Source organism: Talpa europaea, assembly GCF_964194135.1.
Source record: "Talpa europaea genome assembly, chromosome: 16".
In the NCBI taxonomy this organism is placed as follows: Eukaryota; Metazoa; Chordata; class Mammalia; order Eulipotyphla; family Talpidae; genus Talpa; species Talpa europaea.
The window spans coordinates 41,096,166-41,113,086 of NC_140084.1; the positions used below are offsets into that span (position 1 = coordinate 41,096,166).

At 57.1% G+C, this 16,921-nt stretch overlaps 1 protein-coding gene across 2 annotated transcripts in view; it reads left to right on the top strand.

Annotated features, from left to right (window-relative positions):
- Positions 1-16,756, top strand: part of RYR1 (ryanodine receptor 1) — a gene marked incomplete at its 5' end in the record, with an annotated part of 106,188 nt that extends 89,432 nt beyond the window's left edge. For both annotated transcript variants that reach the window (XM_084257220.1, XM_084257219.1), the window contains 17 exons: positions 1,260-1,601; positions 3,614-4,426; positions 5,298-5,374; positions 5,937-6,090; positions 7,122-7,208; positions 8,209-8,460; positions 9,144-9,274; positions 11,105-11,147; positions 12,255-12,385; positions 12,484-12,544; positions 12,912-13,058; positions 13,303-13,437; positions 15,420-15,576; positions 15,965-16,029; positions 16,117-16,217; positions 16,377-16,428; positions 16,563-16,756. In XM_084257220.1, the coding sequence (XP_084113346.1) occupies positions 1,260-1,601; positions 3,614-4,426; positions 5,298-5,374; positions 5,937-6,090; positions 7,122-7,208; positions 8,209-8,460; positions 9,144-9,274; positions 11,105-11,147; positions 12,255-12,385; positions 12,484-12,544; positions 12,912-13,058; positions 13,303-13,437; positions 15,420-15,576; positions 15,965-16,029; positions 16,117-16,217; positions 16,377-16,428; positions 16,563-16,658 (2,844 nt within the window). In that variant the 3' untranslated portion in view covers positions 16,659-16,756. The remainder of the gene's footprint in view (positions 1-1,259; positions 1,602-3,613; positions 4,427-5,297; positions 5,375-5,936; positions 6,091-7,121; positions 7,209-8,208; positions 8,461-9,143; positions 9,275-11,104; positions 11,148-12,254; positions 12,386-12,483; positions 12,545-12,911; positions 13,059-13,302; positions 13,438-15,419; positions 15,577-15,964; positions 16,030-16,116; positions 16,218-16,376; positions 16,429-16,562) is intronic.
- Positions 16,757-16,921: the final 165 nt, after the last annotated feature.

Consider the following 16,921-nt stretch of genomic DNA (forward strand, 5'->3'; position numbering starts at 1 on the left):
AAATGCATTCTTACTGTGGGTACAGCCAAAACATTTGAAAATCTTCCCTAGAGAATCTCTTGCAGAAATGCACAGAGGACCAGCACAGGAATGCCCAACAAATGTCCTCTGTAAAGTAAAAAAACTATATCCAACCTAAATATTCACCTTCAGGAGACTAGACAGTGTTGCATTTCTCAAACAGGAATACTACACAGCCATGAAAATGAATTACTTTGATCTGCACAGGTCAACATGGATAGAGTTTGAAAACACACAGTTGGGTTAAAAAATGCAAGTGTCCAATTATAAAAGCAAATTGTTAAATAAAAAATACACTGATATTACATGTATATATATCTTTGTATGAGAAAATGATGGGACAGAGGCAATAGCAGTATTGACACTTGCGAGGACATACCAACTCCAGGGTAGGGGTTACCTTGGGGGTGGGGAGGATGGAGCAAGGAAAGGGAGCACAGAGGGCTTCAGTCCTATCTGCAGTGTTTTTATTCTTAAAATATTTACATGTGAGGAATATGTCACTATGAACATCTGTTAATTCCGGGGTGATGGGCATATGACTTTGTTCCAGTTGGAATGTGGTGCCTCCCCACCCCCTCATGTCGATTACTTAGTTGCTGGAAAAGGCAGGAGGGGGTAGCAAAAAGCCTTGGGACGGGGCAGAGGTGAGCATGTGTCAGAGCCGGCCCAGCAGGTTGGGAAGGCCAGTCGTCTCCCTGAAGATGGGAGCTGCAAGACCCGGCTGCAGGGACTGACGTCTGAGCCAGACACAGGGCCAGCATAGGGAGCAAGCCTGAGAGAGAAATGTCACAGCTTCCTCTGCTCCCTGTCCCCATGCCACCCACCCCTCATCCCTGTAGCCAGAGGCCAAGTGCAGACCATAGGTGCCATAACACAGGAGAGAAAGGTAGAGAGCTTGGGGGACACAGCAGGACGGATGGGAGAGCTTCAAGCAGCATCTCAACCCACTGCCGCCCAAGGGCTGAATTTCATCAATTCTCTGCTGTTTACCATCCCTGGGTAGGAGCTGTCTCGTCCTGGGGGGCGGTGGAGGCTCAGCTCTGTGGACATGTAGTGTGCCTGTATTTGAATAGCTGGGATAGCCTTCCCCAGGCCAACCGCCAGGTGTCAGGCTTAGGGGCCAGTTATATGATTCCAGACTTTTCTGTTTCTAAGAAAGGCCCAAAGTTGCTCTAAGCAGAGCATGGCACCTCTCCACGCTGCCGCTCTGACCTCCTGGCCCTGCCCACCCCTAGGCCATGGACAGCCAGAAGCAGTTCAGCGGTTCGGAAATCCAGTTCCTGATTTCGTGCTCCGAAGCGGATGAAAACGAGATGATCAACTTTGAAGAGTTCGCCAACCGCTTCCAGGAACCAGCCCGCGACATCGGCTTCAACGTGGCGGTGCTGCTAACCAACCTGTCGGAGCACGTGCCGCACGACCCGCGCCTGCGCAACTTCCTGGAGCTGGCGGAGAGCATCCTCGAGTACTTCCGGCCGTACCTGGGCCGCATCGAGATCATGGGGGCCTCGCGCCGCATCGAGCGCATCTACTTCGAGATCTCGGAGACCAACCGCGCCCAGTGGGAGATGCCCCAGGTCAGCCGCGCGCATGCTCGCCCCCGGGCTCCGGGCTCGCCCGCCCTTCGCAGCTTGGACCCCGCGGGCTTTGCATGCTTGTCAGGTCCTCTCTGCAGGCCCTGGTGCTCCTTGCTGCTGCACACGCTTTATGAGCTCTGTGTGCCCCTGCAGTCCAGTGTTCTCTCCTGCCCACCTCTGCAGACTTTGCCCACGCATGGATGTACGAGCCTTGTACACGCAGCATGTTTGGTATGCTGGCACACCATGCCTTCCACTTGCACACTCACCCTGGGATCTCTGGCCTGCCCTTAGGACCTAATGCAACTATACCCACACTCGAGCCCACGTGGTTACCCGTTCCTTGCTCATCTTCCCAGCAGCCTCTTGGCCTTGGCCTATCTGTGCCCACTGTTTTACACACTCATGTGGGCGTCTCTGGGGTGACTCACTGAGGCCCCAGCACACAGCAAGATCCCACTATCCTGGGTCCACACACACCCTGGGGATGCCAGTGTGCCTTCCTGTGATCCTGGCATGCCAGGAGGTCATCTGCACCTCACTCTTCACCTCCCACAGGCCCTTACTATCAGCCTGGCATGTCCCGGATGCTCCATGTACACTTGGACCACCCTCTCAAGCGCCCCCAGAGCCCTGCAGTGGCCAGGCCTGTTCCTTGGCCTGATGTGCCCTGTCTCACCCCTCGTATGCCCAGCCCACAAGTGTTGGAAGGCCCCTTCCATAGTCACTCGCCCCAGTCATGTGGCCCTGACACACCCCCGCCTGCCTCACACACTTCAGCTCCCATGTGGTTCCCGGCCCCCCTTCTCTTGCACTTCCCACATGCCCTGCACCCTCTCTGCCCCCAGTCCAGCCCCGTCACACTGGCAGCCCTGCTGCTCACACGGACACAGCACGCCAAGTCTGCATGCCCCGCGCACGCTCCTGGCACACTCACTTCCATTTTGTTCCTCGAAAGCCCCAGGCACCTCGGAAGCCCCCAGGCACCTGCACACACCCTCCTGCACATGCTCTCGCACACCCTTCCCACCTCACACCTGCAACCTTTGAGTCCTCAGTGGATGCCTGGTTCATGCGTACCTGAGCCCCGTCCTCAGGTCTTGTTGCACTGACTCCTGGGCCCCTCCTTGCACTCACGTCTGCCTCACATGCACTGGCTGTTTGAGTGTAGACCTCCCCACACCTCCTCTCTCCTCCTGACATCAGCCCCAGGCCCTTGCCTGCCTGCCCCAGTTGCTGCTGGGGAAGCTTTCCTTTAGTGCTGCTCCTGCAGACACCCCCTTCCTCCTGCTCACCCCTTCCCAGTCCTACCCTCCCCTGCTGGTCAAGATTCCAGGTGAACCCCCAAGTACACAAAAAACCTAATGTAATGGAGCACTCATTACTATCATGTATCATACAATTGCTGTAACACACATGACGTAAAGAAGACCAGGGCGCAGTGGAGCGCTCACACACACTGCCTGGTGTTCGTGAGGGGCTGGCACTGTCCCAATCACGCAGCATCTGTTAGCTCAGGAACCGGCACACCAGCCCGGTGCTGGAGCTACTGCCATTACCCCTCATTGATGGAGGGGGAAACTGAGGCCCAGAGTTTCATCCGCATCACCTGGCCACTGAGCGCCAGAGTCAGGATTGAACCCAGGCGGTCTGGCCGCAGAGCCTTCGCCCTCCCCCGCTGGCTCGTGTCTCCCAGAAGCTTCAAACGTGGCTTCTAGAGGCAACTGCTGGAACTGGAATCCCAGCCCCCTCGGCCCCTCACCCTGGGCCTCCCTGTCCTTGTCTGCAAAACGGGGACATAGCCCCCAGCTCTGGGACTGTCTGTGACGGTGCCATGAGACCATGCAGGTGAAATGCTTGCTTGGGGGGGCGGAGGGGGGCCCTTAGGAAAAGTTATGAAGAAGCGCGCCGAGGAGGGCCGCACCGCCTTCGCAGCCCCCCACCCCGCCCCCGCGACGGCGGCTGCCGGGGGACACTCACCCCCACGCCCCCCGCCCCGCCCCGCGCTGCAGGTGAAGGAGTCCAAGCGCCAGTTCATCTTCGACGTGGTCAACGAGGGCGGCGAGTCGGAGAAGATGGAGCTGTTCGTGAGCTTCTGCGAGGACACCATCTTCGAGATGCAGATCGCCGCGCAGATCTCGGAGCCCGAGGGCGAGCCGGAGGAGGCGGAGGACGAGGGCGCGGGCGCGGGCGAGGCGGGCGCCGAGGGCGCGGAGGAGGGCGCGCCGGGGCCCGAGGGCGCGCCGGGCACGGCGGCGGCGGGCGCGCGGGCGCGGCTGGCGGCCGCGGCGGGCCGGGCGCTGCGCGGGCTGAGCTACCGCAGCCTGCGGCGGCGCGTGCGGCGGCTGCGGAGACTCACGGCGCGCGAGGCGGCCGCCGCCCTGGCCGCGCTGCTCTGGGCCGCGCTGGCGCGCGCGGGGGCGCTGGGGGCCGGGGCGGCGGCGGGCGCCTTCCGCCTGCTCTGGGGCTCGCTCTTCGGCGGCGGCCTCGTGGAGGGGGCCAAGAAGGTGACGGTGACCGAGCTCCTGGCGGGCATGCCCGACCCCACGGGGGACGAGGTGCGCGGCGAGCAGCCGGCCGGGCTCGGCGGCGACGCGGACGGCGAGGGCGCGGGCGAGGGCGCGGGCGAGGCCGCCGAGGGCGCCGGCGACGAGGAGGCAGCGGCCCGCGAAGCGGGGCCGGGAGGCGGGGACAGGGCCGCGGCGGCCGTCGACGGGGGCCCCTTCCGGCCCGACGGGCCCGGCGGCCTCGGGGACATGGGTGACTCGACGCCGGTGGAGCCGCCCACGCCCGAGGGCTCCCCCATCATCAAGAGGAAGCTGGGGGTGAGAGCGCAGGGCGGCCGCGGGGCTCGAGGGGGGGGGGCGGGGAAGGTGGGGGGTGGAGAGAGAAAGGGAATGAGGCGGCGGAGAGACACAGGGACACCCAGAAAGGGGGGGGGGGGCGCTGGAGGCAGAGAGAGCAAGAGACCCACAGGCCAACTTTTTTTTTTTAAAGATTTATTTTTATTTATACAAGCACTGGGGTACAGGCCAGAGGTGCGGGAGGGTGAGAGGATTTACCAGAGACAGAGCGGGGAACAGAACAGGCAGAGGGACCAAAAACAGCAGCGGGCGAGACGCGAGAGGTCTGCTGCGCCATGTGGGAATCTTCCTGGCCGGCCGGGAATCGAACAGGCGCTGCAGAGGCTGCAGACAGCTCCACAGCGCTGCGCTCAACGCGCTAGGCCACCAGGGAGGCCCCCAGAGGCCAAATTAGAGGGGATGTGGGACCAAAACCTCAAACGTGAGAAATAGGACTAGTGGCACCCAGAAAGACCCTCAGGGTGACAGATGCTTGTGGGGAATTAAGCAGCCCACACCCGCGGGGACCCTAAAGCATCCTCAGGCCCTTGGTGCTGTGAGTGTGGCCGGGCACTGAGGTGTTGGGGAGCCAGAGGACAGGTGCTCGGCCTACAGCGGCCGGCCCCACTGCAGGTGCTTTGGGCACGGCGCTCCACCTCCCCCAACCTGTCACCCCGCTCTAAGAGGCGAGTCGGGGTCCCTCTTCCTTCTGGCGGGGCGGGAGGCTGGGGTGTGGGTGAGCAAAACTTAGATTGCTCAGGAGAGATGATGAGAAAGGGACACAGAGGACCAGGCAGGGGAGTGGGGAGAGGCTCTTGGGTGGGCCTGGGCCCTGATGCCGGTCCCTCCCCAGGTGGAAGGAGAGGAAGAGGAGGCACCTCCTGAGCCCGAGCCAGAGCCGGAGCCGGAACCCGAGCCTGAGAAAGCCGAGTGAGTGGCCTTGGGGTCCAGATGGCCCAGTTCCTCCTGGCCTGGGGGCCTCCTGATTTCCAGGCCCGAGGCTGTCATGGTCACCCCATGCTCTGGTATCAGCCAGCCCAGAGGGGAGCCCAGTGAAAGGGAATAGAGAAAGGGGTGCCCCTCTCCTCCCCTGAAGCCTCTGTCCGAGCCAGTCCCTCTGCCTGGACCACCTTCCTCGACTTCATCTCAGTCTTCCTCAACCTTTCCATTTGGGCTCACAAGTCTTCTCCAGAGGCCAACATTAAATGTGCCCCCCCACCCCCAATTAAATCACTTTCTCCCCTGAACTTCCACACTCCAGCCTCGACTACTCTGGGCTGCGAGATGCCTCTGCCTGGGGGCCCTATCGGCCTGGTGCTTCAAGAGGGCAGGGCCTGAGGTTGCCTCTTCACGCTGTCCCCGCACCGTCTACACCTGGGCCAGCCGCGGCCGGGGCCCCAGTGCGTGCCTTTGAATGAATGAATGAACGAATGAATGAATGAACAAACACACTGCCTGGGCACCTCCTCACTCTCTGCGTCCTGCCCTGCAGTGCTGAGAATGGGGAGAAGGAAGACGCCCCCGAGTCCCCACCAGAGCCCCCTAAGAAGACAGAATCTGCTGCACCCCCTCCAAAGAAGGAGGACTCTGGGGGCGTGGGCCAGGAGTTCTGGGGAGAACTCGAAGTGCAGAGAGTGAAGTTCTTGGTGAGGATGCTGCAAGGGCAGCCTGGCACGTCCTCGCGGCGCGGGAGACCCTGACACGCACACCCACGCTGAGCCCCCCGTGCCGGGCTCCTCTCTGAGGGGAAGCCAGGCTCGAGAGAGGGCAGAGATGCCCCGGGACAGAGCCAGGACCTGGGCACGGGGTGGCATTTTCAGGTGTTCCCCACTGGCCCCTCAGCCTCTCCCTGCTCGTGATCCTTATTCCAACCCCCGCCCCTTTGCTCATCTGCGCCCCTGCCTAGACTCCCACCCCATCCTCACTCCAGATCGAATCCTGCCAAGGCCTCAACTCTGCCTCCACGGCTGGTTTCTCGGCTATCAGCCTTCAGGTGTAAGCTCCCACACTCCGGGCCTGAGCCCTGGGGTGAGGACGGGAGGGGGTGAACTCTCCCAGCTCCTTGGGAGAACTCAGCTTCCCAACCAGACCCAGGAAAGGGAAGGCTTTTGGGGAGGGCAGCGCCCCAGCCCTGCTTGTCCTGTCTCCTGTCTAGCCCCTCCTCGTCTCCCTTGAGGGGCTGAGGAAACATGCTGGACAGAAAGGTTGGGTAGATTCTCCATTGGGAAGGGAAGCATGAGGGATGGTGAGAAGGGTGGAAAGAAAAAGAGGGAGAGCTGGAAGCAGGGGTCCAGCAAAGCAGCCTCCCACAGAAAGCAGCAGAGCAGAGGGATTCACGGACCCTGGAGCGTGACTCTGATTTCACACACCAGATCCGCCGCTTCCTTGCCATGTGACCTTGAGCAGGGCACTGTGCCCACCTGACCTCAGTTTCTTTATCTGTAAAGTGGACATGTCAGCCGTACCCACCTCCTAGGATGACAGGGAGAATAAACATGTTGTGCACGTTAAGCTCTCAATCCAGGTTTCCGGGTACGGAAAGCACTCAATAAATAGGTGGTGGGACCAGATTTTTGAGGACCCAGGGTTGTGGGCGAATGATCAGATGGGTGCTCCAGGGAGAAGGTGGATGCGAGCTCTCTCTCTCTCTCTCTCTCTCTCTCTCTCCTCGTCTCAGAACTACCTTTCCCGGAACTTTTACACCCTGCGATTCCTTGCCCTCTTCTTGGCTTTTGCCATCAACTTCATCTTGCTGTTTTATAAGGTGCTGGTCTTGAGGGGCAGGAGGATCCCGGCCTTGCGGGGGAGGGAGGGACTCAGCCCCAGGCAGGTTCCCAGGGACCCTGCAGTGAAGGGAGAAGGTGCTGGACTCACTTCCCAGGAGGGTTCAGGCTGGACACCCACATCTTGGTTCCTGGGTGGGGGTGGGGGTGAGTGTGGGGCGTCTGGGTCCACCTGGGATAAATGCCTGAGACTTAGAAAGGGGGGTGGGACTTAGAAAGGGGGGTGCATCTGAGTTTCATGTTCAGCTCTGCCTCTCACCAACGCTGTGCCTGGGGTACAGGCCTCCAGCTCCACAACCCCCATGACTCAGCTGAGCTGCCTGCCTTTCATGTAAGAGAAATTTGTGAGGAGGAGGAACTGAGAAACTCCTGGAATAGAAAGAAAGGACTAAGAACCAACCTACTCAAAGGATGAAGGAATCTTTGGGGTCTTGCAGGGATCTAGATAACAGCATAGAGAGGTGGACTAGCAGAGTGAGCCGAGGATGGCTTCAGTGGGATCGAACCCTGATCTACCACTCACTGCTGTGCGATGTCAGGCAAGAAGCTTAACCTCTCTGTGCCTTGCCTCATCTGTAAAATCCAATCATAACAATACCTACTTCTTAGAGCTCTGGGTATTGAAAGAGGATTAATATGCATCAAGCATTCTAGAATGGTACCTGACAGATAGAGAAGTGCTTCTAAATGTTAGCTACTAATTGTATTATAAGGGTTAATATTAATGATCAGAATCTACTATCAGGATAATCAGCTCTCACTGTTCTCAGCTGTCACTCAGGCCAACAAATTCCCAGGACAGACTCTGATTCGCTAGCTTGGGCCCTGACCCGCCCCTTGATCTGGATTGACAATCTCCCAAGACTGCTTCTGGCAGGGGCCCCGTCCAGTCTCAGGAATGGAGGCTCTTCATTTTATTCATGGGTTCTGGGTGCCTGGACATGGGAGTCCCCACACTGACTGACCTCTGCCCCCCTCTAGGTCTCAGACTCTCCTCCAGGGGAGGACGACATGGAGGGCTCAGCGGCTGGGGACCTGTCTGGTGCAGGATCGGGTGGCGGCTCTGGTTGGGGCTCAGGAGCCGGTGAGGAAGCGGAGGGTGATGAGGATGAGAACATGGTGTACTACTTCCTGGAGGAGAGCACGGGCTACATGGAGCCCGCCTTGCGCTGCCTGAGCCTGCTGCACACACTGGTGGCCTTTCTCTGCATCATCGGCTACAACTGCCTCAAGGTGGGCCTGGGCCTTGGATCTGCACAGGGACTGGGAGACCTCACTCAGCCCTTGCATGAAGGGGGCTGGGGAGCCGGGCACAGGGTTGGGGTCTTCAGCAAGGATGATACTCAGACTGGGAGCTGAAGCCAGGTCCTGAATCTGTTCATTTCTGAGTCAAAAGGCCAAAGTTGTAACTGGGAATACTATTTTCCGCGTGCTGGTGAGTTAAGGTCTGCGGTCCCAGACACATGGTAGGTGCTAATGGAGGGGGGATGTGTTTTCTGACATCAGCTATGCATAAGACTTGTGATGCCCCTGAGGTGTCGTAGGAGAGCTTCAATTTGGGGCCCAGGAGTTCTGTTGCAGCAAATCTTGATATTTTATTATTGAGTGAAGAGGGCTATCTACTTATGATCGCTGTTCCCTTGACCTGGAATGCTTTTCCCCACTTCCACCTGCGTTCACCTGCCTCACCTGCCTGTTTTATTCATTCTCCCTCCCTGGGGGGAGGGGGTTTCCCTGGGCTGCACCAGGCAGTACTCTGGGCTCTCCTGGCCCTGACACTGCCATCTCTGCCCCAGTGTTCCTGTTCCAATCTGCTCACCCTGGGAAGTTTCCTCTGGGTTCTCCCACGGGCTCCTGCTGAGGCTGGGGCCCAGCTCTGGAGCCTGACCATACCCCTTCTCCTCCCCCCAATCTAGGTGCCCCTGGTGATCTTTAAGCGTGAGAAGGAGCTGGCCCGGAAGCTGGAATTTGACGGCCTGTACATCACGGAGCAGCCTGAGGACGATGACGTGAAGGGGCAGTGGGACCGGCTGGTGCTGAACACACCGTAAGGGCCCTGCCTCTGTGGGCGGGGAGCCTAGGTGGTTTCTGCTCCAGCTCAGGCCTGGGCCTCCGAAGTCTGGGGCTCCGATCCTCTCCAGGGCGGCTCATTCTCCCCAAGCCTTTCTCTTCCTTTGTGTGATGTAGACAAGTTTCCTGGGCATTCAAGTATCTGTGGGGGCGCTGGGGACACATGGGGAGTCCTGAGCCCCAGTCCTGAAGGTCCTGGCTCAGGGAATCTGAGGGGGAACCCAGGCTCCTAGTGAAAACTGCTCCCAGTTAAACTCTGCCCTGGAGACTGAGTCCCAGCCAGGCCCTGTGGAGGGGAAATAGGGAACAACTCGATTTTGAACTAAGCCCAGAAGGCAATGAGGGTGTGTAAGGGTCACGTGGTAGAACTCCACACCCAAAAAGTGCACTTCCAGCCACTCCATCTCCCTCCAGATCAAGTCCTGCTTCATGTGTCCACACAGTAGGGCTGCATGGTGAGAATCAGAACACTATGTCAGGGTGGAGACCTGGGCTGGCCACATGCTAGCTGGGAATTCTTGGTCAAGTCACTCAGCTGCTCTGGGCCTCAGTTTCCTCATTTGTGAAGTGGGGATAAATAATCACACCAACCTCAGAAGGATCTTACAACCTTTAATGAATCCATGTAGTTTCTTTATTTTTTAAAAGATTTATTTTACTTATTTATGCATACAAGACCTGGGGTGCAGGTGGTGAGAGGCCTCACCAGAGACAAAGTGGGGAGCAGAATAGGTGGACTGACTGAAATACACTACTGAGGGGAGCAGCGGACGAGACAGCAGAGGTCTGCTGTGCCCTGTGGGTCAGCTCCCTGGCCTGTGCTGCAGTGGCTGCCCATAGCTTCATAGTGCTGAGACTTAACCCCTTGTGCCACCAGGGAGGCCCTCCATGTAGTTTCGGGAGCAAGTGAGTCATAGATAAGGTTGGCGTTGACTTTCTTATGGGGTCCTGCCCAGTGGAGGCGATGTGAGCGGGACAGCAGAGAAGCCACAGGAACACATATCATCTCAGGCTCAGCTTTTACATGTTCAAGTACAGGTGCTTAAGAAGAAAGAAAAACACCTGTTTAAAATAGTGTCTGCCGAGGCCTTGACTTCTAAATCCCATGTCCCGTGAACAGCAGCCAGGCTCCGAGGAGAGGCTGCAGGCTTCAGGGCCTGGGCGGGCAAGCGTGGGCCGAGCCTAGGGGGCTTGTGTTGGAAAGGAAGGATGTGCTCCATGAAAGCTGGTGGCGTGCCGGAGGGACCGAGCCGCGGCCTAGAAGGTCCTCCCGCTGGCCTAATCCGGGACCATAGGAAGTGAAATGGACAGAAACACATCAAGCAGGTCTGAGTAGATTCATAATGAGACTCTTCTCTTCCTCCCCCAAGAAAACCCCAGACCCATTGGCCATCTTTGCAGCATGCTTGGCCATCAACTTGTCAATTGGTAAACTGGTAAATGAAGGGGCAAATCATCATATAAAATGAAATGAAAGAGTTCCAGAAAGCAGCCCCTGCGCCTGGGGCTGGGTCAGCTGCTGACTCGGAGCCCTCCATGCCCCTCATGAGGCCAGGGCTTCCCCGTCTGAGCATAGTGCTGGGTCTTTTTTGTGCTCCTGGCGCTGAATGCAAGCCCCCTGCCTCACCTGGGCCCCCGAAGACAGCCGCGGAGGGAGCAGTTGGCCTTGGACAAGCTTCGTCCAACCTGACCCCCAAGTGAGACGCAGAGTCCCCTATAAGAAAAGCCTTGGAATTTCAAACCCCCCTAGGTCTGGCTGGTGGCTTCCATTCTCTCCTGCCTGACATCTTGCTCACTTTCTCTGCAGGTCTTTCCCCAGCAACTACTGGGACAAGTTTGTCAAGAGGAAGGTGAGTGAGCAGGGACTGGAGAAGGAGGGACACACGAGGAGGGTCACTTGCTGCCACCAGACCATCCCTGTCGAGCACTTGCTTTGTGTGCAACCTTGTGTGCAAAGCCTCATGGGGCTTTGCCCCTCAGAGGAGCACCTCAGTTTCTGAGCATGGAAACCATACTTTCCTCTCTCCATGAGATGATACCAACATAGCCTAAAGCCTGGCACAGAGACAGTGCTCAGACATTCCTGGTGAGGAAGGAAGGGAGGCATACTGTTTGAAGCACACAGATTTCAAAGAGTGTGTGTCCTGGATTGCTTGCTTCTCTATTCCTGTGTCAGCCTTTCTGTGCCTCAGTTTCCTTCATATTCAAAGCAAAAGAAAACACAAGATAAGTCTTCGCTGTTACCATCATTCATTCACTCAACAAATATTTACTGAGTACCTCCTGTGTGCAAGGGGGCATGTTAGGACCTGAAATTCGGCAGTAAACAAAACAATCATTCTGACATTCGAGTTGAAGAGAGATGAAGATCGCATTTATAATGTTCGGGAGGTGAAGTGCTGGAGAAGCAAAGAAGCAGTGGAGAGGGTAGGGCGTGCGTATGTTGCTCAGGAGAGGTTGCTCTGGCATGTAGGTGCTGAGGAGAAGGCAAGCTAATTGATAAGGAGGTGAGAGAGTGAGCAGGTGGAAATCTTGGGGACAGATGGCTTAGGTAAGGGAAGCAGCCAGTGCAAAGGCCCTGGGGCAGGAATGTACCCGGGGGTATTTGAAAATCTGTAGCTTGGGCAGCGTGAGTGAGGGGGTACATGGGAGGAGAGAAGTTCATACATGACGGAGGGCCCAGGTACTTGGGATTCCCTGCCTCCTGCTTAATACAGTAAATTCTTACAATTTGGCTAATAAATCAACTAAACCTTTTTCAGTTTGGAACCCCCCCTCCTTACGCCAGGAAGTGAAGAAAGCTCTGACTCTTCCAGACAAATGCACTTTTAATTTCTCAAAGTTCAGAGTATCCCCAGAACATCCCGTGCAGACTCCCACCCTCCCCCACTGCAGCTGTGCCTGCACACCCTCCCCACCAGATGTGCCTGCACACCCTCCCCATTCTCCCCGTGCAGGTTCTGGACAAGCATGGGGACATCTATGGGCGGGAGCGGATCGCTGAGCTGCTAGGCATGGATTTGGCCTCCCTGGAGATCACAGCCCAAAACGAGCGCAAGCCTGAGCCGCCCCCTGGGCTGCTCACCTGGTGAGCAGGGGCAGCCTGGGCAGCCTGGGGCAAGCAGCAGAGGGAACCTGGTTTGACGCTCAGGCTTCTGACTTTCTCCTTCCCCCCACCCCACACAGGCTCATGTCCATTGATGTCAAGTACCAGATCTGGAAGTTTGGGGTCATCTTCACAGATAATGTGAGGAGGGCCCGTAGATGGGGAGGGACTCTCAGGAGAAGGGTTGGCGGCTCCACCCCCGGGTATCCCCAACCAGGGACTGATTCCTGAGCCTCTATGTACCTTGGATCCCAGGGTACCCTCTGACCCCACCAAGGCTCCTTCTTCCCCAGAACATTCTTTGGTGCCCCTGTTGTGCTCTTGAATTCCCTGACATTTGGCAGAGTATCCCTGATTCCTCTCAGGACTGGCTCTCCTCCAATACACCCTAGCCAGAGAGGGCACCCCGACCCCCAGACCACTCCAAACCTTCTCAAATGTTCCCTGGCCCCAACGTACCCTGTGTGTCTCTGCGTGCTCCCTGACGCCTGACCCTGTGTGTCCACAGTCCTTCCTGTACCTGAGCTGGTACATGGTGATGTCCCTCCTGGGGCACTACAACAACTTCTTCTTTGCTGCCCACCTCCTGGATATCGCCATGGGGGTCAAGACTCTGCGAACCATCCTCTCCTCCGTCACCCACAATGGGAAACAGGTGTGGAGAGGGCCTGGCTGAGGGGCGAGCCTGCCGGGAGGAGCTTGACTTTGAGTGGGTGGAGGGGTGAGGGCCGGGCTGCTGGAGTGGGGAGGGGTGAGGCTGTGCGGGCTCAGCCAGGGTGGCTGTGGGTCTTGAGAAGGGGCGAGAGCCTCAGGGGCTGATCCAGGTCAGGACTGGGGAGGCCCAGCAAGGGGGAGGGACAAGCTGATTCTGGAACCGGCCCACCCCTGCCCACCCCCAGCTGGTGATGACTGTGGGCCTCCTGGCGGTGGTGGTCTACCTGTATACCGTGGTGGCCTTCAACTTCTTCCGGAAGTTCTACAACAAGAGCGAGGATGAGGATGAGCCTGACATGAAGTGTGACGACATGATGACGGTGAGCCCCTCCCCCAACACACTTGGCCAAGTGAATGACTGTCCCTGACCCTTAGTTTTTCAGTTTGTATAGTGGGCTAATAATAACTACCTGGGGGCCTCCCTGGTGGAGCAAGGGGTTAAATCTCAGCACTATGAAACTATCGGCAGCCCTGCAGCACAAGTTCGATCCCTGGCCAGGGGGCTACCCACATGGCGCAGCAGACCTCTCCTATCTCACTCGCTGCTCCCCTCAGCAGTGTGTTTCAGTGGCTCTGCCTGTTCAGTTCCCCACTCTGTCTCTGGTGAATCCTCTCACCCCCCCACACCTCTGGCCCGTACCCCAGCTCTTGTATGCATAAATATAAATAAATCTTTATAAAATAATAATAACAATACCTACGTGGTAGATTTCTGGAGGGTTCTATGAGCTGCTATCACAAGTAGCCTTGAACAGTGCCAGGAACATAATCCACACTCGGTAAATGTTAGCTACTGCTGTAATATTATTTGAGCTTTGAAAGCTTTTATTACTGGGAAGGTGCTCGGGCCGTAAGGTGATTTGGGGCAACCAACCCTCCCCCACTCTGCTGTCCTCACCTGTCAGATGGGTGTGTAACAACAGCGCCCACATTCAAGCGTTGCTTTTAGGACTAAATGGTGTTCCCTGACACTCTGCGACTAGATGCCTTAGGATAGCGCCTGGCTGCTATTAAGGATGTCACAGATGTCAGCCACTGTCATCGTCATCAGTAATTAAAAGTGTCACCTGATGAACGGGCGTGCCAGGCAGGTTTACGTTTTCTCTTCCAGTCTAGAAGTGGGGGCCATGGCCCAAATTGAGTTTCACCTCCGAGTGGCATGGCTCACAGCTGAGTCATGCAGGCCTTTGTCTCAGACGGTGTCCTGTAGCCGACACCCTGCTCCGAGAGAACAGTCCAGATCCTCAGTCTGACCTCTGAGGCCCCACCAGAGCTGGTCTTGCACCTACAGACTTGTCCTTACCACAGTCATTGGCCTTTTGCTTTTACCCAAGACAACAGGGTTCTCTCGCTTCTGGGGGACACAGAGAGTAGAAATGTGAAATCTTTCACAAGTGCAAGGCAGACCATGCTCCCCACCCCTGACTTCCTCCCACCACTCAGAACCTTTGGCTCCCCATCTCCAAGTGGATAAAATTGAATCCCTTCACCATGACTCACGAAGCCCAGAAAGAACTAATCTTGCCTGAGTCTAATCACAGTCCTTCTTGCTTTTTGATCTGGCGGCCTGGTCCTCTTTCAGTTCCCCTAAGACCGTGGTTTCCTCCCAACTCAGGCCCTTTTCACCTGACACTCTCTCTGCCCCCCCCCACCCCAGGTCCTACATACACTTACACCCCTTTACTTAACAACTCACCTTTCAACTTAAATGCTGCCTCCTACAGGAAGCCCTCCCTGACCACTAACTAGTCCAGGGCCTGCAGAGCTCTGTGACCGGGCCTGCCTCATCTCTCTCCCTGCTTTTGCTCGCAGGAGCTTTATGTTCCAGCCTCACCGAAGCTCTTTCAGTTCCTCACAAGAGCAAAATATATTCTCTTCTCCCCAATGGTGGTGTAGTTCATGTGGTTTTCCCTCCCCCCTAAACACCTTCAAGCTCCAACTCACACAGAGTCCCCTCTTCTAGGAAGCCTTGCCTGATCACCCCAGCTGCATCAGGCTTGCAGAGCTTCAAAGCTTTCTGAGTTCCCCATCTCACCCTTCATCACACTGTGCCTCCCCTCCTGCCTCTGCCCCCCTCCCTGCCTGACCCCTGTGTCTTCCCATCACAGCCCTGAGCAAATCCGGGCTGTCACTGTCCGATGCCATGTTTGTGAGCCTTGTGAGGGCAGAGCCCAGAGCTGTCTCAGTCCCTGCCGTGCCGCCTGCCCCCCACCCCCAGCACAGGGCCCGGCCTCTGGTAGGTGGTTGGTAAATGTCAGATGATTGAATGGTGACCAACATGCTTCTCGCCCTGCCCCCTCAGTGTTACCTGTTTCACATGTACGTGGGTGTCCGAGCCGGTGGGGGCATCGGGGACGAGATTGAGGATCCAGCAGGCGACGAGTACGAGCTGTACCGGGTCGTCTTCGACATCACCTTCTTCTTCTTCGTCATTGTCATCCTGCTGGCCATCATCCAGGGTCAGTAGCGGTGGGCGGTGGTGGGGGCCGGGGCTCAGTGCTCAGTGCTCAGAGCTGGGAGTGCAGACTCAGGATCCAGTCTGGATTATAAACTGGGTCTATCTCTCCTTACTATGAGACTTCAGGCAAGTCACCTCCCTAGGCCTCTGTGTATCTATCTGCAAAATGGGCATGTTTATGGCACTAAACTCAGAGGGTTGTTGTAAAAATTAAGTCAGTTCCTAGGTGTTAAGTATCTGGTGCATAATAAATGCTCAATAAACGCTCGGTGTTATTTTTAGGAAGCAGGGCGAGGCTGGGGAGATGGGGGATGGAGGCAGGGCCAGAAGAGGGCGGAGTCTGAACAGGTCAAAAGTTGGGCGCTGACCTGCACCCTGCCATCCCCCAGGTCTGATCATTGACGCTTTTGGTGAGCTCCGAGATCAACAAGAGCAAGTGAAGGAAGATATGGAGGTAGGGCCTGCGTGGGGCGGCCCGGAGGAGTTCTGAAACTCCGGGACAGTTGCGTGGCTTTGACTCATGTCTCCCCGCCTCTCACAGACCAAGTGCTTCATCTGTGGCATCGGCAGTGACTACTTCGATACGACGCCTCACGGGTTTGAGACCCACACGCTGGAGGAGCACAACCTGGCCAATTACATGTGAGCTTGGGCCCGCTGGCCTATCAGGAGGACGGGGCATGGCCAGAGTGCCAGAGCCGATGGTGGGCATGGACCAGCCGGGGCGGCGGGTGTGGCGTCCATGTGGGTGGCCTCCCGGTCAGGAGGAGAGGGTGGTCCTGACCTGCCTCCCACCCCCAGGTTTTTCCTGATGTATCTGATAAACAAGGACGAGACAGAACACACGGGTCAGGTAAGGGGGTGCTAATGGGAGGGCAGTGGGCCATGCGTTTGAATATAAGGTCAGTAGCTGGCAGTAAGGAGCTCGTGTCATTATCAAGCCTTGGAAGATGTGACCCATCGAATCTTCCCCATCCCCCACCCTAGGAGTCTTATGTTTGGAAGATGTACCAAGAGCGATGCTGGGATTTCTTCCCAGCTGGAGATTGTTTCCGCAAGCAGTATGAGGACCAGCTTAGCTGAGATCCCCCAGCTGGCCTCCGCCCCCACCTCAAGTGCCTTACTCTCAGAGCAAGCCCTGTAGCCCCCCAAACCATGTACTGGAGAAATAAAGTCTCCTACATCCCTCCTGTCACTGTGTTGGATTGGTGGCATTTCGGGGTGGGTGGGAATTCTGCCTTCCACCCCTCAAAAAAAGAAGACAACAGTGACTGAAGTTGTTTATTAATGACTAAGGAATATCCCGAGCACTAGTGTGTCTGTTGGGGTGGGGGGGTGCAGGGACT